This window comes from Ambystoma mexicanum, chromosome 12 (assembly GCF_040938575.1).
Source record: "Ambystoma mexicanum isolate Mex_15411 chromosome 12, UKY_AmexF1_1, whole genome shotgun sequence".
In the NCBI taxonomy this organism is placed as follows: Eukaryota; Metazoa; Chordata; class Amphibia; order Caudata; family Ambystomatidae; genus Ambystoma; species Ambystoma mexicanum.
Window position 1 is genome coordinate 580901053 of NC_090936.1, and position 26379 is coordinate 580927431.

The 26379-nt window shown below is 48.7% G+C and overlaps 1 protein-coding gene across 1 annotated transcript; it reads left to right on the forward strand.

The window, feature by feature from the left end:
• Nucleotides 1-18462: 18462 nt before the first annotated feature.
• On the forward strand, nucleotides 18463-25687 carry LOC138513021 (beta-crystallin A3-like). The gene is made up of 5 exons (XM_069627735.1): nucleotides 18463-18527; nucleotides 21798-21916; nucleotides 23377-23518; nucleotides 24713-24855; nucleotides 25394-25687. The coding sequence occupies exons 1-5, from the start codon at nucleotides 18468-18470 to the stop codon at nucleotides 25539-25541; spliced, it is 612 nt and encodes a 203-aa protein (XP_069483836.1). The 5' UTR covers nucleotides 18463-18467; the 3' UTR covers nucleotides 25542-25687.
• Nucleotides 25688-26379: the final 692 nt, after the last annotated feature.

Here is a 26379-nt window from a genome sequence, read left to right on the forward strand (position 1 = left end):
ACTATGGGAACTTCTTTTGATATACTTCACGAATGGGGCAAGGCTTCTAAGAGACACAGGAGAAATGCAGAGGAAGATAATGAGGGGATAAATACCTATCTAGATAATGCAGCACACTTGGGTAATGACATGTGGTACCAGCACATGAGGGAAGTAGGGAAAAATACATCTAAAGAGAGTTGCTATGTCTGTGCTCTCATCTCCTATGCCATGAATACAGTGCAAACTTTAATCTCCAGAGAAGTTCCAGATGCCAGAACACGATGCCAGGTGCCTCTTTCATCTTGCAGCACGTAGGTTCAGAGGACAATTTCAGGGAAGTTGCGCCACTTTACAATGGAGATCGAAATGGTCGTTTCCATGCTAGGATGATTATATCAAGACTACACAGATGGAAAATGAACCTGGATGGGAGAGCAAAATGCTTGTGTACCCTGCAGCAGGACAGGTAGAGGTAGTCATTTAAGACAAGAAGAGGAGGGATTGCCCTGATATAAAAGAATAGCTGGATCGCCTGGATGTTGGGAACAAACTCAAGTCTTAGTCTATGGACGAGTGAAGTCCAAGAAGGGATGGGAAGGAGGACTGATGTCCTGTGCAGCTCATCTACTGAAGCCAGAATATGTGCAAGAGGTCCAGGGAGTGTACAATCGATGTTTGAAGTCATGGGCTAAACATGCCAAACTACTGACATGGGTAGAAGATGAATCAGGTCCAATGATTGTGGTCCCATTGGCGAATGCGGCATTGTGCTTCCAAAGAGAAGGAAAGAAGCATGTGGGAGATAACAAAGGCTGCAAAACTACAGTTGAAGTTTCCAGGATGGGAGCAGGAACAGCCATTCTGATGGATCAATATTGGCCTTGTGGGCCTAGGGCCTACATGAAGCTGCTCAAGGATTGGGGAGGGACGTGCTCCATGTCGCTCATCCATGTTCCAGCATTAGTGATTCCTCAGAGTGACCTGAAAATTGCAGAATTTCCAAAAGTAGATACCCATTTGAGAAAAAGAGATTGCTTGAATTCCTCACTCGAACCAGAAGAGAGAACTACATCAGCCAAGTCGATAGAAGCATTTGACTCCATTCCTTATGAGCACAGGTTGTTCAGCAAGAATGCTTCAATATTTACAACTATATTCATGCCTGGGATCCAGACGATGGCCAATGCCAAATGGTTGCAAATTACGAGATGGGAGCTTCTGCAGACAGTCGACACCATCATGAAGGTATTCAATACCGTGCAGAACAGATATGTCCTTGACATGATCACAGCAATGGAAGAAGGAGTTTGCGCCAAAATCAAGCCATCATCTTGCACATTCATACCTTCTCATGATGACTAGAATGGTACCTTGACAGAGGCCATAACGTTTGTAACGAACCTGCATAACAAGATGGAAGACGAGACAAAGGACATTGCGGATTACAGTTGGTTTGCTTCCATATTCTCATGGATTCCACAGTGGATGGAAAACATCTTCAATTTTCTTGGAGCAATATTGGTGAAGGTGATGTTTGGAATCTGTGTAATCAGGATAGTGATCACACAATGTAAGAAGACGGCAAAGAAAGCAGTAGGAATCAAGATTGTGATCGCTGTTGAATCTGCGTTTGGACCAAAAGAATTGACTGATGAATATGTCAGGAAATACATAGAGGCAAGCTGTCACACTCACCTTAGTTCTGCGGGAGTATCAGGAACCTCAGCTTGGTGCCCTTTCTTGCTCACTTGGCTGACTGTGTCTGTGGGGGGAACCAAAAAGACAGATGGTGGTGAATAGAAGGACCTTGTGGTAGCTGTAACCCCCACCCTGTCCTCCTAGGCCTTTCGTAAACACCTCCCACCTGTGTGTGCGCGTGTGCTCACCTTAAGAATTAAGAAGGTTGGCTCTCTGTCCTGCTTTCTATCCTTAGCAGGGGCGCAATAATTCAATTCCATCAGTTGCTTCACTGAGGAGTATTCCTGCCCAGACCTGCTGTGGCTTGGAGTTATGCTGCGCTTTTGGAGTGTTGTTATTGCTCAATATCTTGGCCTGCTTGCTGGCTTGTTCCTTTATCTTTGTAATGGCAGATCCCTTTTACAGGCTCTCATGCCTTGTCCTATTCTTTAGTGTCCATTGTCTTTGCTGGCAAGGTTCGTGCTTTTATTATTATTCTTGCCTTGGTCTAATTACGCATGCACTGTACAACTTTCCTTTCTTCTTTGCTAGGGTCCGTTTTCATTCACTGTGCTCTTCTTCCTTTGCAGGGTTCTGATGGAGCGGGGCTCATGAGCGTGACTGGAGAGGTGAACCGTGGCAGCTGTTATCCTGCTGAGGGGCTGCGGACCCGATGACTGTAGCAGCTGTTAGCCTGCAGAAGGGCCGCAGACCCGATGATTGTAGCAGCTGTTGGGGAGGAGTCTGGCTGTCGTGGGACAAGAAGAAACAGGTAAGTGTTACAATCCGGAGCTCCTCTGGAGACGCGAGGGGCTGCTCTCTTCAGTGTGAGTCGGCACTATGGCTGGAGTCCTCGGAGCTGATGCTGACTTCGGAGGATCACGGTGAGCATTCCGCTGCCTGCTGGCAGAGCAACGCAAAGCGTGGATGAAGGCCTGGGTGTGGCTTAAATAGTCAGCCACACCCAGGGACTGGGTGGAAACTAGACTGTGGCTTCCAATGCTTTGCTGAATCATTTTCTCCCCATGTTGAGTTGTACCAGGATCCAAGAGTTCCACGCTCTGGTCCAACTGGGTTCCCTGGTGCTGGGGACATGTCGGGGAAACCCAATAGCCAAATGAGGGACTCTGGGAACACTTGTGTGGGGTTGTATTTTCAGGTTGGTGGAACAAAGGGCAGTAGAGGTTGTGACACCAGCATCATGGGACCTGAATGAACAAAGTTCCTGTATCCTAAAAATCATAAGTAGTATGTGGGATGATGGGTCTATTATAATATGAATGGACAGTGCAACTACATGACTTGGAGTGTAGATGAGCATGTCAAATCAGCCGGTACCCTGAGGGGGGTGACGAAGATCTGGACTCCAAAGAAGCACTTCCTCAAGAGAATATATCAAAATGTGGGGCCAATTGAGGAGGTGGTCGAGGACTCGACCAGAGGGGGGAATGTAGAGGAGCAGTTATATGTCTCTGCAGGAAATCCCACCCCCTACCTCCTGTATGTTGGAAGCCTGAGATTGTGCCATGCTTAACACCAGCTGTTGTGACCATATGACAGCGAATATTTAAAAGAAGATACCCACTGAGAAAACCCTATCAATTGTATTGCCAAAGAGACGGAAATCTGAGGGAGGAACTCCCTGAAGGAATATGACAAGAAGCAAAAAGAGGAGCTGGTGACATCACAAGAGACGAGCGTGACACCCTGGGAATACTGGCTGAAGAGAATGCATGGATCTTGCAGAAACTGATGACGAAGTTAAGAATTGAGTAAACTTTCATTTGCGAAAAGAAGATTGCACATGTGCGAAGCACTGCAGAAAATGCAAGCAGTTCAATAACTGTACTGATGCTGTAATGCAAGTAGACTAAGTGATCATAGTAGCTGGCTATGTGTCGTGAATAAACTGCAGACAAAGCCACCATTATATAGAAACTGGACATCAGTGTCATGAATTTAGTAAGCCCGGACCCATGGAAAGGAAAGGCCGAGATCTGTGTTGCAGCAAGAATAAGCTGAGGTCGTGGAAATTAATGGCGAGGCGTTCTGGCCTGGCATCAAAGCTGAGGCAGCCAAGGCCGGTTATCTATTCTCGAAGGCAGTAAGCGTGAGAAGCTGAATTATCCATTCTTAAGGTGCAAAGAAAGAACACCAAAGGCACTACATTTTCTTCATTTAAGACATTTAAATGCTGCAAAATGGACCAAATCATGGTCTCATGTCACGTGAGCCAAGGATGGAAATAGAGTTGAGCATGGAGTCCTAGAACAATGATAGTGAAAGCCTGTACTCCCATATATTTCTGAAGACAGGAATACTTTGCAAAGCCAAGTTCAAAGACAATCTGCATGGCAGAAGGCATGGGTGATGAGAGATAATGGGCTAATTGGATAGGGAGTTGAAGTCAAGTACACCTCCTGGCACCTGGGTCTCAGCTTATCTGCCGCTAAGTGAACCGAATGTTAGAGACATGGCACAAGTATGCCAACCAATTATAGAGGGCTGTGCAATGAAGGGCCTTGTAGTTTGATGATCAATGATATACTGTGTACTTAATACTGTTGAAGATTACGTGTTTTAGAGGTAGGCATAAGCTGTCCACCTGCCAGTAGATAACCAATCATAATCCCACCCCTTATAGAGAGTATACTTGGATGTTCCTCTTGAGCCTATCACAACCCCTCACAGGTTTTTCTCATTTGCCACGTAGTATGACATCACGTCTGACGTATTATGTGTATATAAGGTTGATTTTGTGCGAAATTCACTGAGAGCTTGAGTGAACGTCCGTTGATATCCGTTGTAACTCCCTGTTTTATATAGTTGTTAATAAAACAGCAACCTTTGCCACCTACCCGAGTTGGTTTGATTATTTGGTGTCAGAGTTATTCTGCATCTCCAACCATTGCATGCATGATACCCAAAGTGACATATGCTCATTACCTTTGTTTTAAAGTGTTTACATGAGTGTGTTTTTCATGTCCCCTCTGGTTGTTGTGATTACTTGTGAGGCTTGTGTTCTTGCCTCTGTAGGTGCAGTGTTTAGATGGGTGCATTTTGAATGTCCCCTCAGGGTGATGTGATTATATGAGTGGTTTGTGTTGTTCCCTTTGTGGGTGCAATGTTTAGATGGGTGTGTTTTTTAGTCCCCTCTTGGTGACGTGATTATTTGTGTGATTTGTGATGTTACCTTTGTGGGTGTAGTGTTAAGATGGGTGCATTTTTCATGTCCCCTCTGGGTGATGTGATTATTTGTGTGGTTTGTGCTGTTACCTTTGTGGCTGCAATGTTAAGATGGGTGTGCTTTTCCTGTCCCTGCTGGGTGACGTGATTATATATGTAGTTTGTGTTCTTCCCTCCGTAGGTGAGCTGTTTAGGTAGGTGTGGTTTTCTTTCCCCTCTTGGTGACATAATTATGTGTGTGGTGTGTGCTGTTCTCTTTGTTGGTGCAGTGTTTAGATGGGTGGATTGTTCATGTCTAGGCAACATCATTATTTGTTTACTTGTGTGGTTTGTGTCCCTTGAATGAGTGTAGTGTTTTTTATATAGGTGTTTTCGTCCTGGATCTAGTATTCAGGCTCGTTTCTAGGGATGGGCAAAACGGGCGACGACCCCAGGAAGAGTTGGGGGTGTGGGGTATAGCAGGCAGCCTGTTAATCTCCCTTGCATTTTAACGGGGGGCAAAAGACTGCCATGCCCATATTCATCTACCTCCCGTGATGCAGCCATTGGCTTAAAACTCTTCTCAGAGGTTGGCATCTCTTTGTTAAACTTAACATGCATAAACGTTGGGTGTTTGTGATGGACTGAACCGGCAGATGTGTGGTGTTTTTTGGTTGACCTTATCCAAAGGGCCAGAGTGAACCTGCGGCAGTAGCCGTTTGTGTGGGCAGGAGTAGGGGACCAAATGAAGGCGTCATAGGAGAAGGGGAGGAACTGGCACTCGTTTATGAAATTTTAACAGGAGACTAGGTTCACTATCTTGTTTGTGGGATATTTTAGGGCAATGAAAAATGTGACCCTATGACATCTGAACACCACTGGGGTTTCTTTTGAAAATCATTGGGGGGGGGGTGCGTGTGTGCGTGTGCGTGTGCGTGTGCGTGTGTGTGTGTGTGTGTACAAATTGCTGTAGCATCAATGAAAACGCCAACAGTTTTGCATTTGTAGGGCAGAGGTTTTCGTTCTTACTGCTGTAGTTATTTAGATCTCCTGCCCATGTATATTCACGATTTGCCAAGCATTACAATTGCATCTCCAAGTTACCCTCATTTCATAGGTTTTGCCAGGATATGTTACTATAAAACCTAGTATAGGTATTGTCCGCATATGTTATGTTAAGTACACTTCTAAAGCGCAACATACACCTGAAGGCATCTTGGCGCTACAAGCCATTCAGGCTGAGACCAGGGCAGCACACAGAGGGGTCACATCTAAAACGGGTCTTTAATACGCAGCGAAAGGATAGACGAGGAGTCACAGCCCGCAGAGCACGCGGGAGGGAGTTCCAGGCTTTCACAGCAGCCACAGAGAAGGCTCGTCCCCCTACATGAGAGCGCTTTACAGAAGCAATCCAAATTGTCAAAGTTCATTGGGAGTGCAGTGCCCTAGCAGGAATACAGGGACAGAATTTGGCCTGAATGTAGTTAGCTCCAATTTTATAGAACGCTCTGTGCACAATACATAGAGACTTGAATAGAACACGTTTCTCTGCTGGGAGCCAGTGTAATTGGTGTAGGAGAGGGGTCATACGAGAGCCAAATGGAGCACGAAGAATCACCCTGACAGCTATGTTTTGTAACAAATGAAGGCGGTGAAGCAAATAAGCTGGCTGTGCCAGGTAGAGGGAATTGCAGTAGTCAATACTACTAAGAACCAGAGAGGAGACCACTCGGGCATGAAAGCAGGAGGTAATAAAAGGAAGAACCTTGCAAACAGTCTGCAGCTTTAAATGACCAGATTGACAAACAGTGGAAACCCGGTCCTTCATCGACAAAGAAACAGAGATTTTTACACCTAGATCCTTCACCACCGCAACTGGAGAAGGACCAGGCCCAAGAGTGGAAGGCCAAAAATCAGTTTTCTCAGCATTAAGCTTCAGCCAGTTGTCGGCCATCCACCCTCCTGCCCGCACAGCAACAAGGCAGGTACTCAGCGTGTAGCCGTCTCAGAAGAAGAGAGATCAAGCTGCAAGATAATTTGCGTGTTGTTGGCGTAGGAATAGCACATAAAGCCGTGGGAGAGGATGAGTCAGACAAGTGGCTGAATATAAATGTTAAACAGAAGGGGAGATAAAGTGAAGCCTTTAGGCACTCCGCAGATTAAAGCCAAAACTTTGGAGTGGAAAGGTGATAGAAAGATAGACTGGGACCGACCCTCCATAAAGGAGCAAACCACGCAAGTATCTGTCCAGAGAATCCAGCATAGGATAGACAGGTGATGAGGGTGGCGTAGTCAATAGTGTCAAAGGCGGCCGCCAGGTCTAATAAAATCAGCACCCCCACTCCATTGTGGTCGACAAGGCGTGTCAGATCATCCACTACTGATACAAGTATGGATTCTGTACCCCTATCAAGACGAAAGCCAGACTGAAACAGATTGGAGAAATTAGAAGAGTCTACCAATGATCTAAACAGGGGGGTGAGCAAAGATTCCATCAATTTCATAAAGAATGGCAGACGTGAAATTGGGCGAAAGTTAGATGGTACAGAGGTATCCAATTGTAGTTTCTTCAGGAGCGGGACCACAAGGGCATGCCTCAGCTCCTGCAGGATAATTCCGGCTGCAAACGAGTCGTTGACTGCAGCTGTAATCCAAGGGGCCATCTGGGTGGACATGTTCTTAAGCATGGCCAAAGGGATAGAGTCCAGGGGTGAGGCAGATTTGTATTTATTTATAGCTTCAGAAACATCTTGAACAGTAAAATAAGGGAAGGTGGACCAGCCTATGTCACGGATACAAGCGAGGGCAGACAGAGGACGAAGACTGACAGGCCAGTAGAATTAGCTATATCACTACGAATGGTGTTGATTTTACCCACAAAGTCAGCCAGGGAGTAAAAAAAAGTGTGCGATGGGACAATCCAGGTCTGGGTGGAAGCAGAAGAGGGCAGAGAGTGGACTACGTCAAACAGTTGTTTAGGCTGATTAGTTGCACCCTTAATTCTAAGGCAAAAAAGAGTTTGATTAGCAGGGCATATGGCTGCCTGATAGGAGACAGTAGCTAGCCGAAGTAAAACTTTGTCTACTGGCCAACATGCTAACCGCCATTTTCTTTCGGCTTGTCTTCGTTTAACCTTGATGGAATGCAATTCCTCAGTAAACCACGGTTCAGAAGGGCACATTTTTTGTCTGCATTTTTTCACAGCAGCCAGACAATCAGCAGCCTTGCTGAGTGAGTGCATAAGAGTGGGCAGATTACAATCCACAGGGGTTCCGCAGTTCTCAATAATATGAGTGCCCAGCTCCAGTATAGAAACCGTATGCCACTTACGCTTTAAAGTTTCCACTTTTTTTCCAGTACGACAGTGAGGAAAAAAGGAAAAGGAAAATTGAATAATATAATGATCAGGCCAGATAACAGGAAATGCAGCAAAGATCGACCGAAAAGGATCAGAGGAAGATAGAAGATCAAGGGTATTCTGTAACTGAGGTGTATGTTTATTGACATGTTGGCAGAAGCCCAGGTCCAGCATGGCACCCAGAAATTGAGAGGACAGAGGGTCATCAGCTTTGTTGGCAGCAAGATTAAAATCACCAACAATAGTCACATTGGAGTGATTTAGTTGTAATTCAGCCACCAGGGCCAGAAACTCATCACAAAACACTTGATCACACACCAGTGGGCGGTGTAGCAGTAACACCGCTAGCGTAGCAGAAGCAGACACGGAGATGTGAACCAGAAGCATTTCCATTTTAAGGTTATGTTCCAGAGAAACTACACTAACCCTAATTACATCATTGAAGATTACGGCCAAGCCTCCACCAGGATAGGAGGAGGTACAATCATAACGAAGGATTTTGTAGCTGAAAGTAGCATTTGGTTGACCTATGGGCCGGAATGCTCCCAAAGCCAAGTCTCCATGACAAAGAGTAAGTCGGCGAACATCATCTAACAGATGGTTACAATCCTGTGAGTACGCAACAAGAGATCGCGCATTCATAAGGAGGCATAACAAGGAAGAGGAGTTGACAACCGCAAGATTGGCACTTACCAGATCAAAACCAGCTAGGAGTAAAGTCTCCTTAGGTGCTATGTTGAGCAGGTCTGCACGAGACAGCACACCAATGGGCTGACAGGAAGTACATACATTTTTTTGACACATAGTATCGCACTAGCCAGACCCCTCCCACACCCCAGAATGTCTTGGGAGGATAGCTCATGGGCAACGTGCTCACCTTGGAAGCAAGATGACACGCAGCAACACATGTTCGATCCCCGTGTCTGCGATTAGAAACCTGTGGGTATTAAGCACGTTATAAATAACCTACCATATCATATCTTATCAATTAAGATAGACCACAGACCGCAATGCGTGTCTTTAGAGAGTACAGTAAGGAACTCACATCATTGCCAGGCATTCACACGAATGGCCAGCTTTCTCCATCAGACAACAGCAACTAGCCCAATTCACTAGATATTTCAATAAGCCGGCATGGTACTTGCATCATTTCATCATAATTGGGTGATTTTTCTAGAGCTTTGTGTAGCTGAACCACTTCAAAACTCTATATATATATCTGTGTCATTACCCATTAATGGTACTCGATGTATTGCTCTCCGATTGAGGAAGGGCCGAGTGCAGGCCTATAGGGTTTCAAACGTGTCACCCGGCATTGTGCCATTCCCAAAACCAGCAGGTTGCCCGTGAGCTTTTCATCCAGCATGCCAGAAGTGCACATTATATGCCAAGAACCCATTAGGTGGCAGTTGACATCGCCATGCCCATGCACTCATGCCATTATCTAGATATTGCCATCCTATCCTCTGGTACTCTCACCATAGGCTGCTCTTGCACTCACATTTGTCCAGTATTGTTATATTGTAATAGTTGCCACCATTCCTGTAACTAAGCTCTTGCAAGTAACAGCGCCTCAATGACCATGGGCTGCTTGCGCGCTATATAAATATAAATAAATACATAAATAAATAAATAAATAAATACATAAATAAATAAATAAATTCTGTCGGAGTACTCAAGTCATATGGCAACATGACTGCTTCACCTCATAGCCTTTCTACTTCTCTGCTCTTGCCCTACAGCGCTTTGAAGCCGTTTCAAGGCGTTCTTTATAACGTAGTCTGGCTTAATATAGCTGGGAACTGCCTTCTTTTTCACCACCGCCCTAACTCTTTCCCATTACTTGGGAGCTATTGGCTCTTGAGACACTTTCAATTGAGAGCAAAATTGTTGAAAAAATGGATGGCAGCAGTGGACGCTTTCGAGGAGGCATCATCTAGGCCTGTGCCCTTCAGACAATGAAAGAATACGAGACAGTAATGAATTCCTGTTTAAAATATTGTATGCGTTGTGTACTTATTAATAAAAACGGTTTTCAAGATGTTCTGATTTTGGAGAGGGGGTGCAGTGCGGGGGGGAGCACTAGAGGAATAATTTGGGGTGGGGGTATGCTGGTGTCTCGCCTTGGGGGCAATAGAGTCTAGGAACTGCCCTGCTAGTGTGTTTCCCTGGGTGCTGGCCCTGCCTGCTCTATCCTGTCGCCTCTATGGGTGCAGTTTCAGATGGGGTTTTTTCGCTGTCCTCTGATTGGGTACAGTGCACAGGCGTCATTTTAAAGGGGGGCAAGGGTGTTTGCCCGTCCCCAACTTTCATGGCACACCATGATGTCGCCCTCATTTGGTAGGGGCCCCTTTCCCCCTTTTTTTAGATGTCATGCCCCCCTCCAACATTTTCAGCAAAGTTACTCCAGTGACGCAGTGCTTGATTCTCACAGTACCTTTGTGAGTGCCGTTTGCCTAGAGGACACCCAGTGGGGCCCCTGGACCGTCTTTTTGTCCCAGAACCTGGGATTATGGGACTATAGCTGATGCTGGCCTCTCTCTGTCTCTTCCTGCCGCCTGTGACCAGGCCCGTGTCCTAGGCCTCTCTCCCCATTGTGCGAATCGACCCCAGAAGTGCTGAGTGCACTGTTCCGCGGGGGGCACCGCTGCTCCCTCTGCCGTGTAGCCAGGCGCGCTTGCCTTTGTGCGCATTCAGCCCAGAAGTGCTGAGTGCACTGTTCGGCCTCCCGTGGCCCTGCTGTCGGTCCCAGCCCCGAGCCCCTCACTATATAAACCCCCAGCCAACTGGGCCAGGGACCTGCACTGCATGAGTACCTCCCTCTCTAGACCCCTGAAGCGTTCCAGGGTACCTCCGCTAAGGTAAGGAGGGGCTGGGCGTGCAGCGATGACCTGCGCTGCTGGCACGGCTTGGGGCGGGGGGCCGGCGCAGCCATTCCTCTGCAGAATTACAGCACTTGGGGGCTAAGGGCGGGAGCAGTCATTCACCTGCAGAACTAGTGGCGTTGGAAGATCGGTAGAGCCATTCACCTGCAGCACTTGGAGGCTAAGGGCCAGCTGAGTCATTCACCCGCAGAACTGATGGCTTTCGGAGATCAGTAGAGTAATTCAACTGCAGCACTTGGGGTCTAAGGGCCGGTGCAGTCATTCACCTGCAGAACTAGTAGCCTTGGGAGATCGGTAGAGCCATTCACCTGCATCACTTGGGGGCTAAATTCTGGTGCAGTCATTCACCTGCAGAACTGGTGGCCTTGGAAGATCGGTAGAGCTATTCACCTACAACGCTTAGGGCTAAAGGGCCGGTGCAGTCATTCACCTGCAGAACTGGTGGCCTTGGGCGATCAGTAGAGCCATTCACCTGCAGCACTTGGGGATTAAGTTCCGGTGCAGTCATTCACCTGCAGAACTGGTGGCCTTGGGAGATCGGTAGAGCCATTCACCTTCTAAGGGCGCTGGTTCGACCATTCACTTGCAGAATTAGGATGCTCCAGGGCGATAGATTCATTCACCTCTAGAACGTGGGGGACTAAGGGGAGAGGCACACACACAGTCATTCGCCTGCAGATCATTGGGGCAAAGCGGACTGCCCAGCGATACACCTGCAGAACTTGGGTGACAAAGGGGCCACACAGTCATTCCCCTACAGAACTTGGGATCTAAGGGAACCAGTAGTCATTCACCTGGGATACTAGGATGCTCAGATGAGCGATACAGCCAATCACCAGCAAAAGTTTGAGGGATATGGAGGCAACACAGCCATTCGTATTGATAACACAGGGGCTACATAAACTATTCACCTGCAGAACTTGGGGCCTACAAAAACAGGCATAACCTTCACCTGCGGATCCAGGATACTCAGGGGACCACAACAGATATTCACTAGCAGAACTCGGGGACTAAAAAGACTGACACAGCCACTCACTTACAAAAACTAGGGGACTCGGCACAGGCCTTTGATCTAAGTCTGGTGGGACTGCCGCAGGCATTGAGCTGCAGGACTAGTGGTCTCGGGGTTCTGTTAGAGTAATTCACACAGAGCCGTGTGGATCCCAGGGAACTGGCTCCGACACTGAGGGAAATGTGGCCCTCGGGGCGACTGGCACAACATTCCCATGCACGTCTATACAGGACTCGGGAGAATAACGGCAATTCGCACAGGGGCCCATGGATGGGACGATGTGGGCGGTGGGCTGGCTCTGCCCATCACCGGCAAAGCGTGTGTGGATTGGCCACTCACATGCAAGACAAGGTGGTAGAGGCCGAGTACTACTGACACAGCTGTGTGTCTGTGGGACTTGTCCAACTCTGGAGAGTAGCTAGCACAGCCAATACGTGCAGGGCGCGGGGGCTGAGGTGACTGGCACAGAGGCTAGAATAGACTTTGTCTGTGTGAAATGTGGGCTCATGCTAGTGGCAAAGTCAGTCACGTGTAATGGGTGCATGGGAACACGACACGAGTGGCTCGACAGGCGAGCACAGCCATTCTCCGCGAGGCAAAGCCTCCCCCCTGCAGGGCGTATGGCGCAGATGGACTGTGACAGACTTTTATCGCGGAGGTCTAGAGGGATCTACGGACTGGGCTGGCACAGGCACCCAAGGCCATTAACCTTCAAGGCTTGGTGGATTCGGCAAACGGACAGCCTACAGAACCCTTCTCCTGTTTGGCGAATGGCTCAATTAATCATCAGAGGAATACACAGTCTGTCATCTGTTGGACGAGATAATGCAGGGGGGTGTCACTAGAATACAGAAGCAGTCACCCCCAAAGCTTAATTTCTGAACAGACTGGCATCTCAAGGGGGCGAGCTTCGCCCTCAGGGAGTGAACTGTGCAATGGAGCCTGTCACCTCTAGGGAAGGATAGGCACAGGGGACTGGCACATGCATGCCAAAGATGCCATCTAAATGGTTGCTTGAGCTCAGGGTATTCGCACAGGGATACAGAGCCTGTAACTTGTATGTTTGGATGGGATCAAGGGACTGGCTCAGAGTCCCACAGCAGGTCACCTTTAGGACTAGATGGGCTGAGAGGAGTAGCACGGGCATACAGGGCCCATCACCTCTATGCTTGGCACTAGGCTCAGGGGTTTGGGACATGGGCACAGAGCAATGTGCCCATCCCTGGAACGACCCACCCTGGAGGTGACAAGGCTAGGAAGGGTGGCTCAAGGGGTGGGCCCAAGGACACAAAGCATGTCACCTCTGGGCCAGGGTGGGCTTTAATTGGATGGGTGCAAGGCTGCAGATCCCGTCGCCTCTAGGATTGGATTGGCTCACAGAGGTACATAGTCTGTCACCGTTAGAGCTGGGCGGGGTAAGGTGACTGGCTCAGGGATACAGAGCCAGTTACCACTAGGACTGAATGGACGGTCTCTGGAATAGAGAGACGGGCATCTCTAAGAATGGATGGGTTCAAGTTCACTCTAATGCCTGGCTCAGAAGAACAGAGTCTGTCACCAGGCGATGGGGCCTCTACAACGTGTAGAGTGGCCACTCACATGCAAGACAAGGTGGCAGAGACCGAGTACTACCAACACAGCTGTGTGTCTGTGGGACTTGTCCAACTCCGGGGAGTGGGGAGTAGCTAGCAGCACTGCCAATACGTGTAGGGCGCCGGGAGCTCAGGTGTCTGGCATAGGCTCCCGCAGAGCGTGGTTGGCTCAGAGGCTAGAATAGCCTTTGCCTGCAGGAAATATGGGCACATGCCAGTGGCAAAGTCAGTCACGTGTAATGGGTGCATGGGAACACGACACGAGTGGCTCGACAGGCGAGCACAGCCATTCTCCTTCAGGGCTTGGTGGGTTCGGGAAACTGACAGCCTACACAACCCTTCAACTCTTTGGCTGAATGGCTTAATTACTCATCAGGGGACTACAAAGTCTGTCCCCCGTTGAACGAGATAATGCAGGGGGTTGTCACTAGAATACAGAAGCAGTCACCCCCAGAGCTTCATTTCTAAACAGACTGGCATGTCAAGGGGGCGAGCTTCGCCCTCTGGGAGTGAACTGTGCAACGGAGCCTGTCACTTCTAGGGAAGGATAGGCACAGGGGACTGGCACATGCATGCCAAAGATGCCATCTAAATGGTTGATTGGGCTCAGGGATTTCGCACAGGGATACAGAGCCTGCCACTTGTTTGGATGGGATCAAGGGACTGGCTCAGAGTCCCACAGCAAGTCACATTTAGGACTAGATGGCCTCAGAGGAGTGGCACGGGCATACAGGGCCCATCACCAAAACAAAGATCTTACTAGGCCTTGTGACATTCAGATCGCTCAACTGCGGGGAAGGGAATGGCGAGAAGTGCAGGGGCTGGGGGGAGAAGTGCGGGTATTCAAAAGTGCATCCAGCTGGTGGCTCAATGCTGATATAAGAAAGTGCAGCCAAGGGGTGGCTCTTAAGCGCAGAGAGAGGGGACTGTAGGGTTCCAAATACAGACCACAAGTGCTGGGGGAGCCAAGAGGCAGTGTGAGGTGCAGCTGGACATGCAGGGACCTGGGCCCAAGTTCAGAGGGTCGCCAGGTGACCAGTGCATAGATCAGACAGGTCATCAGCAGGTGAGAGGAAGAGAGAAAGCGGAAGCGAAGAGGAAGGTCTTGAGTTGCTTCTGGAACTGAGGTGGTTCTGCTCAAGTTTGAGAGAGGCAGGGAGGCTGTTCCAGAGGGACGCTCTAGCGAGGAGATAGATCTGCCCCCAACTCTATGCTTGGAAAAGTGACTGACCCTCAGAGAATTGGAGGTGGATGAGCGGAGAGCTCGAGAAGGGAGATGTCTAGGAAGAGAGCTTTGGAGGTAGTGTGATCCCAGGCCCAAGAAAATCTTCTGGATGATGCAGAGGGTCTCGAACTTGATCCTTGCACCCACGGGGAGCCAGTGAAGAGATTTCAGTGCTGGGTAGATACAATCCCTGGGCTGAGGCCAAGGACAAGTCTGGCTGTCCTGGACAAGTTGTAGAGGACAGAGAGTAGTTTGAGGCAGGAAGATTTAGAAAGAGGCTGTTCCAGTAGTCTAGCCTAGAGAGGACCAGGACTCTAGAGACAGTGAGCTTCTGGCTTCTGGGGGAAAGTGAGGAAAGGAAGAATACCTCTGAAGAGGTGCAGCTGATAGTTTGACTTCTTAGAGACATCAGAGGTGTGAGGAGAGGAGGAGAGCTTGGAGTTGAAGATGACCCCAAGGTTCTTAGTCTCACAGGTAGGAGTAGGAAGAGAGCCCAGAGTGGGCAACCAGAGAGAGTAAAGGAGAGAGCTGATGTTCCGATGAGGAGGCTCTCAGTTTTATGGGCATGGATGGGTTCAAGTTCACTCTATTGCCTGGCTCAGCAGAAAATGACCTGTCACCAGGCGATGGGGCCTCTAGAATGGATGAAATGCACTGTAAAGCGAAAACAATGTAGGGTGTGCGCCCTCTGCTGGGAGAGTCAGTCAGTGTAAGACGTGTGCCTTTCTCATGTAGTCTTTGGGCCTGATTACTAGATTGGTGATTCTGGTAATATATTCAGTATTTCCAAATGGCTGAGAAGCCCATTTTCAAAACATCTCCCAGTTCTTGTGCAGTGGAAATCGCCTCGACGCGAAAGCTTTACCGCATGTGGTAATACCGCAGGGCCCGAATGGAAGTCGATGGAACACCAACATGTAGAATAATGACCGAAAGGTCTGCATAGCTCTTGATCATGCGGACCCTTCAAGTTAACGCATGTGGTAAAGGCACATCCATTTCAGAGTATTGCCAAAGGAAATACCGCCAAACCGGTGCCCTTTGGCACAGTTCTGCATCCTGTCAGACTATTTTACTACCGTTGTCAGCATGAATGAGGTTTCTATTTTATCTCTTGTCCACCTGGAAGGGGCATGGGTTTTATTAGCTGTCAGTCTGGGAGGGTATAGGGCCGGCGGGGGGGGAGCGGGGGAGATCCTTTGCTGTCTGCCTTCAGGGGAGGTGTGCTTTGTGGTTAGGCTGGTTGGGGAGGTGCGTTTACTTGTTCGCAGTCTGAAGGGGATGTGTGCTTCTCTGCTGTCAACCTTCGCTGTCATCCTTCAGGGGATGCGTGCTTTGTGGTTGGGCTGGTTTGGGTAGGTCCGTTTACTTGCTCGCAGTCTGGAAGGTATGGGTGCTTCTCTGCTTTCAGTGTGTGTGTGTGGGGGGGGGGGTGGAGGGCTAATCCTTTGCGGTCAGCCTTCAGGGGATGTGTTCTTTGTGGTTGGGCTGGTTGGGGAGGTTTGTTTACTTGCTTGCAGTCTGGAGGGGCTGCGTGCTCCTCTGCTGTCAGTCTGGGCGGTGGGGTGGGGGGAGTTTAAGGGGGGTATTCCTTTGCTGTCAGCCTTCAGGGGAGGTGTGCTTTGCCTGTGGTGAGGCTGGTTGGGGAGGTTCGTTTACTTGCTTGCAGTCTGGAGGGGCTGCGTGCTCCTCTGCTGTCAGTCTGGGCGGTGGGGTGGGGGGAGTTTAAGGGGGGTATTCCTTTGCTGTCAGCCTTCAGGGGAGGTGTGCTTTGCCTGTGGTGAGGCTGGTTGGGGAGGTTCGTTTACTTGCTCGCAGTCTGCCGTCGGTCTGGACTGGGGTCGTGTCACTGGGTTAATGTCTGTGGTCCTGTGGAATAAAATTGAAGCAATGGGCCGGTGCACGGTGAAATGGCAAAGGTTGCCCATTGGGTACAGGAATGCCGCATCTGCCAACCGTGTCCCGAGAATCCACCCACGTCAGAGCTAGCACCAGACACTGCCATAGCGGCACAGTGGTATGTCTGGAATACCACCAGCGGTATCCCAGAAACACCCCTTCCTTCATGTCGCATGGATCTCCTCCATCATATGGATGGTGGAAATTGACAATGTGGAGTATTTTGCAGAGTGTGTGTTCATTGGTAAGGCGCAGACAGGGGCACATCACAGACATCCATCATTCCAGCCCTTACAATGGCCTTGTTACATTGTCGGTGGAGGTAAACATTCGCAGATTGCCACTGGGGAAATCTAGCTCACAATACCGCTGACGGTAGTCCATAGGAAAAGCGTCCGTGGTATTTCCCTACTCAACTCATGATTGGGCGGAAGGGGGACATGACAGTATTTTTCAAACACCGTGTGTGTGTGTTTTTTTTAATTACCATTGCCGCCCAACTTGTAATGAGTGTTGGCAGGGCACGTGTGCATCCGACTCAGTGCCTTGGAACAGAACCGGGGCTTGCTGAAAACATGGATTTCCAAACTTCGCTATGCTGCCCTTCGCCCCAACGCCCACTCTTTGAGTAAAAACAAGGTTGGCACCCCCCTCCATCCCCCCACCACACTAGAACTGCATATATGTTCTATTAACTATGGGGTTCAGCCCCACCGCTGGAAGACCACTGGCTTACCCAGATAGGGAAGTGCAGCTGGACAGTAGAAAGGGTGTGTGTGTGTGGGCTCCAAGTGGTGCTGGCTGCGTCAGGTCTGTGTGTGCTTTTGTGGTGTGAGGGTGGTCTTCTGTCATCAGTCGCCCCTTGACACACAGAGTGACTGTCAGAGAGAAAGGCAACCCCAGCCTTCATCTGCAGAATGCAGCCTGGGCAAAGTGGTTGAGTAACATAACTCAGCGGGCTAATGCGCATACTGCAGAGAACGGCGTGTAATCAGGGTGCAGTTTCCAGTAATAGTGAGCTCGTGCAGTGGGCTGATGCACCAGTTTTTGATATATCCGTGCAACACGCAAGTCACGGTTTTCAGCCCAACTAAGATAGCTCAGTGAAAAAAGAGGAAGGCGAGGCGCGCACTCCAGTTCCCTGACAAATATATCAAATGCAAGTAGTAACTGGGTTAAATCCCACAATTCAACAAGTATTAATAGGGTTGAATCCTTTCTGCTGCAGTTCAGTTGCTCTGTTGTTCTTCCCCTCCTAGCGCTTTCTCGTCACAAGCAATCATCAGGGAGGCTGTATTTCTTTTACAGGTGTTACTAATTAGTTGCTCTTTCAGTCTCAAAGGATTCTGGTAGCTGTAGTGATCACATTTTTACAATTCAGGTGACCAGGATAAAGGGTAAGATTTGTGCTTTGGAGGGGAGTTGGTTCCTGGTCACCTGAAGTGAAAACATTGCGCTACTACAGCTGCCAGTTAAAGGAAACTAACAAACAACACATGGAAAGGAAAACAGCCTCCCTAATGATTGTTTGAGACAAAAAAACGTTTGGAGGAGAAGACAAACATGACTGGGAACCAGAGTGTGCGCCTCACCCTCTTTTTTCTACTGAGATAGCTCAATGGGTGAGTTGCTCAATGACTCTGTTCTGCTCTCTTTTCACAGACAATCTAAGATGCTCAGATCACGAACCTCCCAGCCAGACCTCACCGTGGGGTTCTCCCCATTCTGGAAGGTAAGAGGCAATAAACACACAGAGAAGGGTCTACACGAGGCACCTGTGGAGCACGGTGGTGGGGCTGGCAAGGGCAGTTCACTGACAGTGGGAAAGAATTCGCGATGAGGGCCCAGATTCTGTTCAGAGAGAGGCCACTGATAGAATGGGTATGGGTGAGATCACAGAACACTTCTTTACATGATGTAAGTGAATTGTGTGTAAAAAGCAGGTTGAAGGTTAAAATCTCAGCTGGGCCCATGAACTGTTTTACAGTGCACTGAAGTGCCGAGACTGTATGGCAAGCTCTATATTGTATTAGAGCAAACTATCATCATTGACATTGTTGGCATTTTTTGTATTCTGTCACCCTGACCATCATCCCAAGCCTGAACCCATCTAAAGGAGCCTTTTGTTCCCTTAAATGTAACTGGGGCTTTCCGAAATAATTGTCTTTCTTTCCGGCAAAGAACGCTTTGCTGTTCCACAGCAAAGGCACTGCTTCACAGAGCGTTTCCTGTGGGGCTGCGCAATTATACAAGGCTTCTGTCAGTCAGGTTCAAAGTGAATTGGGGAGTCATTTATGGCGGAATGAGATTTTCAAATATTTATTTTTTTAGAAAAAACAAAGGTTGACTTTTATTAAGAATCGATTTGTTTTGCCACAACTTCTTTCTTTTAACAAATTCCTTAATTTCGTTTAAAAATGGTTTATTAATGACTGAATTCGTTTTTATACATAGTAAAGTACTGTTAGCGTTTTTGTTAGGGTGAACATTTTATGCAAAATAAGGTGGTTTGCAATTAGCCAGCAAAAAGCACCCCTTTCGCTCAAGGGAACATTAAATTCATCTCCACTAACCTTGGCCCCTGGGAACCAAAAGGCTTTCTAAATTGTCAGCCGAATTGGCAACACGTTGCCTGACATTTTCAGTTTCTGCAAACATTTATGTGAAATGACAAATGTTACTTTGCTCTCTAAACCACCCCTCTGGGCAATTCATCGCCTCCTTTGACTTTCACTACCACCTCTTTGTCAATCACGGCAGATCATTCCTCCATCCAATCCTTCACCCCTGATATCTCTGAGCGTATCGCCAGCTGCCTCACAGCCATCCACCACAGCCACCACCCTGGCTATCTTTGAGCGTATCGCCAGCTGCCTCACAGACATCACCATGGCTATCTCAGAGCGTATCGCCAGCTGCCTCACAGCCATCCACCACAGCCATCACCCCGGCTATCTCTGAGCGTATCGCCAGCTGCCTCACAGACATCCACCACAGCCACCACCCCGGCTATCTCAGAGCGTATCGCCAGCTGCCTCACAGCCATCCACCACAGCCACCACCCTGGCTATCTCTGAGCGTATCGCCAGCTGCCTCACAGACATCACCATGGCTATCTCAGAGCCTATCGCCAGCTGCCTCACAGCCATCCACCACAGCCATCACCCCGGCTATCTCTGAGCGTATCGCCAGCTGCCTCACAGACATCCACCACAGCCACCACCCCGGCTATCTCAGAGCGTATCGCCAGCTGCCTCACAGCCATCCACCACAGCCACCACCCCGGCTATCTCAGAGCGTATCGCCAGCTGCCTCACAGCCATCCACCACAGCCACCACCCCAGCTATCTCAGAGCGTATCGCCAGCTGCCTCACAGCCATCCACCACAGCCACCACCCTGGCTATCTCTGAGCGTATCGCCAGCTGCCTCACAGACATCACCATGGCTATCTCAGAGCGTATCGCTAGCTGCCTCACAGCCATCCACCACAGCCATCACCACGGCTATCTCGGAGTGTATCGCGAGCTGCCTCAAAGCCATCTGCCACAGCCATCACCTCTGCCACTATATCTGATCTGGTGCATTGGCTCACTCCTCTGCCACTATATCTGATCAGGTGCACTGGACCACTCCTCTGCCACTATATCTGATCAGTTGCATTGGACCACTTCTTTGCCACTATATCTGAGCTGGTGCACTGGACCACTCCTCTGCCCCTACATCTGACCAGGTGCACTGGACCACTCCTCTGCCCCTACATCTGACCAGATGCAATGGACCACTCCTCTGCCACTATATCTGATCAGGTGCATTGGACCACTTCTCTGCCACTATATCTGAGCTGGTGCATTGTACCACTCCTCTGACACTTTATCTGATCTGGTGCATTGGACCACACCTCTGTCACTATATCTGATCAGGTGCATTGGACCACTCCTCTGCCACTTTATCTTATCTGGTGCATTGGACCATTCCTCTGCCCCTACATCTGATCTGGTGCACTGGATCACTCCTCTGCCACTATATCTGATCTGGCGCACTGGATCACTCCTCTGCCACTATATCTGATCAGGTGCACTGGACCACTCATCTGCCACTATATCTGATCAGGTGCACTGGACCACTCCTCTGCCATTATATCTGAGCTTGTGCACTGGACCACTCCTCTGCCACTATATCTGATCAGGTGCACTGGACCACTCCTCTGCCACCATATCTGAGCTGGTGCACTGGACCACTCCTCTGCCACTATATCTGATCAGGTGCACTGGACCACTCCTCTGCCACCATATCTGAGCTGGTGCACTGGACCACTCCTCTGCCACTATATCTGATCAGGTGCACTGGACCACTCCTCTGCCATTATATCTGAGCTTGTGCACTGGACCACTCCTCTGCCACTATATCTGATCAGGTGTACTGGACCACTCCTCTGCCACTATATCTGAGCTGGTGCACAGGATCACTCCTCTGCCACTATATCTGAGCTGGTGCACTGGACCACTCCTCTGCCACTTTATCTGATCAGGTGCATTGGACCACTCCTCTGCCACGATATCTGTTCAGGTGCATTGGACCACTCCTCTGCCACTATATCTGATCCGGTGCATTAGACCACTCCTCTGCCACTACATCTGATCCGGTGCATTGCACCACTCCTCTGCCACTATATCTGAACTTGTGCATTGCACCACTCCTCTGCCACTATATCTGAGCTGGTGCATTGGACCACTCCTCTTTCACTATATCTGAGCTGGTGCATTGGACCACTCCTCTGCCTCTACATCTGATCTGGTGCACTGGACCACTCCTCTGCCACTACATCTGATCTGGTGCACTGGACCACTCCTCTGCCACTATATCTGAGCTGGTACACTGGACCACTCCTCTGCCACTACTCTAGTGCACTAGACCAATTCCTGATCACTGGAATGCATTTCCCCCACTCGACCATATCTCTTCCTCCTTTAACCCTGTTCCACTCTCCGTTTTATTCCTAGATCCTGGTTTGGGAGCAGGAAGACTTTCAGGGAAACTGCCAGGAGTTCACCTCAGAATGCCACAACATCCAGGAGCGCGGCTTCAGCAACGTGCGCTCAGTGCGCGTCGAGAGCGGAGCGTGAGTGTACTCTCGACTTTCCAATGTTTACATAGTTGAACATTTTTCAGCTCAAGGGAACATCTCGGGTTTACTTTCAGGGGTAAACATTGTTGGGGATTTTTTCACTTTTGAAAGCATCAAAATAATTCTATGGTAAAAATTAATTTTAATTCAAATTCATAAAAACGTGGGGTATAAACAGTTTAGGATTAATCCTTTAAAGTACTTTAAACGATTTTGGGGCAAAAAGAATTAAGATTGTTAATACAATTACATTTTTTGATAGCAGAAACAAAGAACATGAGTTTTTTTCCCCCGGGGAGATTTCTTTGGGTGCCATATCTGAAGTTACCAGATGGTGGCGGGCTCTGCTGTACAAATCTCAAACTAGTAGACACAGCGCTGGTTCCAAGTACACGCTCCACCTCAGGAGGTTAATGCAATTGTATGGGAGTTTTAGCTCTCTTGGATGATGGATCCATTAAAGGTAAACTCAGACTGGAACTGGGAAAGGTTTCCGTCTCAAGTAATAGAAGTGGGTGTGGCACGGAGTACTTTTTTGGTCTGCGAAGGACGGAAAGGGGAAAACACCACTGCACTTGAACAACAAGACAGTGTTTCAAAGTGGCACAAGGGAAGGGAACAAAGGAGAAAAATAAACAATGGAAATAACAATGAATAAATAGAAAGAAACAGCGGTCCTACTAGGCCTTGTGATAATCGGAGCGTGCAAGTGCAGTGAGGAGAAAAAGGGAAAAGGGGATGTGGGGGTAAGTGCTATTAGGGCCCCCGACCTGCTGCAGCAATCTATGTGGAAGCCGTATGGAAGCTGTAGCCCATACGTTTATATCCTGGATGAGAAATTACAGTATTTAATGTTTCTCAGGGTGATAAAAACAAAGTTGTAAGTTAGATCAGGGGGAGCACATGTTCCAAGATGCACACCCCACACGTCTGCACAACTGATGTACACCTGGGTGATCTGGGTGCAAGTGGTCTAATGAGTGTGGGAAAGTGGGACCATCGTTAAGTTTGTCCATATATTGGACCTTGTTCTTTGTAAACGATCATGTTCAGTCTTATTTACGACACCAGTCAGCATAGCATACTCAAGTCATAAATGATGTGTGCAAAATCCCTCCCTCCCTCCCTCCTTCCCTCCCTCCCTCCCTCCCTCCCTCCCTCCCTCCCTCCCTCCTTCCTTCCTTCCTTCCTTCCTTCCTTCCTTCCTTCCTTCCTTCCTTCCTTCCTTCCTTCCTTCCTTCCTTCCTTCCTTCCTTCCTTCCTTCCTTCCTTCCTTCCTTCCTTCCTTCCTTCCTTCCTTCCTTCCTTCCTTCCTTCCTTCCTTCCTTCCTTCCTTCCTTCCTTCCTTCCTTCCTTCCTTCCTTCCTTCCTTCCTTCCTTCCTTCCTTCCTTCCTTCCTTCCTTCCTTCCCCAATGTTCTGTATTAACTACTCTAATTCCTCCACATCAAACAGCTGGGTGGGTTATGAGCACCATGGTTTCGAGGGACAGCAGTTTATTCTGGAGCGTGGAGAGTACCCCCGTTGGGACAGCTGGAGTGGGAGCAACGCCTACCACGTGGAGCGCCTTATGTCCTTCCGGCCAATCATTTCTGCGGTGAGTCCAGTAGCGAGGTGTTGTAATGCCCCGGGTGTTTTGGAACCCCAGGGGCATACCACAGCCAAGCACGAATGTTTTTTGAAAACTGAAGAGTAAATAATGATGGAGATTTGTTGGTCCTTTCCTACTAAATGTTCGGGGTGGGGGTGGGGATCATTTACTATTCCAACTGTAGTCCTTGAAAATGTGGAGAAAGTTTTTGATTTTGGATCGTGGTGGGTGAAGCTACATGAAGTCCCCCAAGGGAACTTTTGGGAGAACACTTGGGTAACATGCAGGTGACTTTCCTGCCGCAAAGGATGCTGGGAAAACGGGTTGGCTTGCCCATAACTAAAGTGTGAAACCTTTTTAGGTCCTTGGTCTGGATGTGGGGATGTGGGCCCCTTCAGCTGAGTTTTAGAAGCAACGACTCTAGAGCTGATTAGGGAGGAAAGGCAAGGGAAGACTAGGCAAGGGAAGACTAGGCAAGGGAAGACTAGGCAAGGGAAGACTAGGCAAGGGAAGACTAGGTACAAATGTTGAAAAAGGCCCCTTGCAGGATTGTTCCGATCATGATATTTGAAGACAGGAAGGAGCGTTTCTCTCAATGTTTGGAACAAGACTGGTAAAGTTTCCAACACTGCCAAGGGTGGATAGCTACACAAGTTAAGCTTTTGTCTCTGACATCAGGACAGTCTGGGCTTTGCCGGGTGGAATCCCTCGGCAGATCTGACTTAGCCTTTCATATTTCCAAGGTCAATAAACCAAGCATGGATGGGCTAATAATACCACCTACCATTACAGCGCTTAGGAGCTGGAGGAGTCTGGGCAAAGCACTATATGAGAACACAAAATTATTGGTATTATTACTGTGCATTTACTTCCCATGGATCTCACTGGACCATTGCGCAGAACCTGTACTGGGAATAAGTTGAAATTGAAGGGCAGTGTGTATTCTTTCAACTTTACTTCTCTGGGGACGTGGTATTTTGGAGGTGCTGATTGAGAACACGTGTGGAGAAAGTGAGAGTATTTCAGCAGAGGGATGCTTCTAGGTTAGAAGGGCCACACAGTGTATGAGGTTGGCCATTAGGAGTAAGGGGCCAGGAACGTGTGAGTCCGGATCTGCTTTTGGATGGGGCTGGGGGATGACAGGAGAGCCTGGGTCACTCTTCCTGAATGTTCCTGCTCTTTTTCCTCGATGCTCTTCAGAGTCACCGGAGCTCCCACATTACCATCTACGAGCACGAGAACTTCTTAGGACGCTGCGTGGATTTCCACGATGACTACCCGTCACTGCGTGCCATGGGCTGGTGCAACAATGAGGTCGGATCCATGCGAGTGCAGAGTGGAGCGTGAGTACTGTGGGATAAGGCCTCAGGCCTGCAGGCGGGCAAAGCCAAAACACTGGAATGAAACCTGCGCGAGATATTAAGGCGGGTGGGAGTGGTAAAATCAATGCTTCTGCCACCATTTTGTTGCAAGCCCAATCTTTGAAATGGAAATCAATCACTGGTGTGAAACAGGAAGTGACATCACTATGGTAAAATAGGAAGTGACATCACGGTCATGAAATAACAGACGTAGAACGGGGCATGCTCCCGCTGCTGTAACACAGCAGGTGACATCTCTTGTGCGAACCAGGAAATGACTTCTTTGGTTTTAATCAGAAAACGACACCAGTTCTTTGAAATAGGAAATCACTTAATTGGTTTCAGAGGAGAAGTGACTACTAAAGTGACACAATAACATCGCTACTGCGAAATAAGCGGTGATATCACGTGTGCAGGAAAGGTGTTATCTCCGCACAAGCCGTGGTGTGGCATTGCCTTTTCCTTGTGTGACTGCACTCAGTTTCTATGTCTCACGTCTGTTCGTTTGGCTTTTTTCCAGTTGGGTCTGCTACCAGTACCCTGGGTACCGAGGATACCAGTACATCCTGGAGTGCGACCGCCACAGCGGACAATACCAGCGCTGGAAGAACTGGGGCTCCCATGCCCAGAGCCCACAAATTCAGTCCATCAGGAGGATCCAACAGTAATACGGGCCCCTTGGTTGGTTCTTCTCCGGCTGGCCTGCTCCAAAGGCCTCGCCTATAGGCTAAAAACTCTCCCAGCTTTTCCGCAAGGACTCCAGCCCCTTATAACTGAATTGTTTGCAACAATAAATTTCCTTTGGCAACGCTGACCGACTGTGTGAGACTTATTTTTCCCCCTGAAAACTTCGTCGTGTGATCCAATGCACACGGCATGTGTTCGAAAAATTTGCTAAAGGAAGGCATCGTTAGACCCAGACAACAAGGTCATTTACACGCATGTCTCCATCTCATCATGCAAACTGTGCAGCTAGTGTGGCGAGATTTTGGTTCGTTTGTGAAAGAAGAAGTCTGTCTGGAACCCACAATACTAGGACAGGTAAGTGAATGGAACAAGATGCCTTAAATGTGTATGGTGGCCTATTGAGGCAATTCAAGCAGGTGCCAGTAGTGGCTTAGGCAGCCTCTGTGCCCTAGGGCATGGTGGAACCTGAGGGGGCACCTCCATTATAAACATGGAGCAAGGTCAGTGGCAGCTGGCTATTTTATTAATTGAAGGAGTGATACTATTTCCTACAAATTAACATGAGTGCAGTGAAGGAGCCCAAACCAAAGTAGGGGTTTTCGGAGGAGAGCGGGGGCAGGGGAGTGGGAAGGTGTTGCGTCCCCAGACATATTTAAGAAAGGGTGGAATGTTGCATTTTACAGCACAATTTTAAAGAAAATGGGTAAAAAGTAATAACATTTGCAATTGGCTCTGAGAGTAATCATGAAAAAAGCCAAATGATGGATGCCAAGTCACCGAGTGTACACAAAAGCATTTTACAACATTTTAATGAGGTCT